Source organism: Chiloscyllium plagiosum, chromosome 36 (assembly GCF_004010195.1).
Source record: "Chiloscyllium plagiosum isolate BGI_BamShark_2017 chromosome 36, ASM401019v2, whole genome shotgun sequence".
Classification (NCBI taxonomy): domain Eukaryota; kingdom Metazoa; phylum Chordata; class Chondrichthyes; order Orectolobiformes; family Hemiscylliidae; genus Chiloscyllium; species Chiloscyllium plagiosum.
The window spans coordinates 26529869-26530491 of record NC_057745.1 but is presented as its reverse complement, the minus strand read 5'-3'; the positions used below and the strand labels follow the sequence as shown (position 1 = coordinate 26530491).

The 623-nt window shown below is 67.1% G+C and overlaps 1 protein-coding gene across 3 annotated transcripts in view; it reads left to right on the top strand.

Annotated features, from left to right (window-relative positions):
- Nucleotides 1-338: 338 nt before the first annotated feature.
- The window catches only part of LOC122541052 (RNA polymerase II elongation factor ELL), a 100368-nt gene continuing 100083 nt past the window's right edge, over nt 339-623 (top strand). For all 3 annotated transcript variants that reach the window (XM_043677558.1, XM_043677556.1, XM_043677562.1), the window contains exon 1: nt 339-493. In XM_043677558.1, the coding sequence (XP_043533493.1) occupies nt 359-493 (135 nt within the window). In that variant the 5' untranslated portion in view covers nt 339-358. The remainder of the gene's footprint in view (nt 494-623) is intronic.

The window sequence follows — 623 nt, the reverse complement described above, 5'->3', positions numbered from 1 at the left end:
TCCGGTGGGCAGTGATCTGGTGGGCAGTGATCTGATGGGCAGAGCAGGAGGTGGTGATCTGGTGGGCGGTGATTCCTGGGGTGGAGTGAGAGGCGGTGATCCGGTGGGCAGTGATCTGGTGGGAGGAGTGAGAGGCGGTGATCCGGTGGGCAGTGATCTGGTGGGCAGTGATCTGGTGGGCGGTGATTCCTGTGGTGGAGCGAGAGGCGGTGATCCGGTGGGCAGTGATCTGGTGGGCAGTGATCTGGCGGGCAGAGCAGGAGGTGGTGATCTGGTGGGAGGAGTGAGAGGCGGTGATCCTGGGGCGGGGCGGAGCGGAGCGGAGCGAGAGGCGGTGATGCAGTGTAGGCTGGTGAAGATGGCGGCACTGGGTGAGGAGCGGCGGTTCGGGCTGTCCTGTGAGAAGCTGAACCCGGGAGCGCGCCTCTCGCTGTTTCATGTCAAACTGACGGACAGCGCCGTTCGGGCGCTCGAGGCTTATCGTCGGCTGGCGGTTAGTGAGCTCGCGCCGGTGACGGGCGGGCGGGAGAGGGAGAGCGCGAGCCCGTGGGGGGGAAGCGGCTGGCGGTCGGCGGTCAGTCAGCTCCTGTCCCCGGGGAGGGGGGGAGAGGACTCGGAGACCT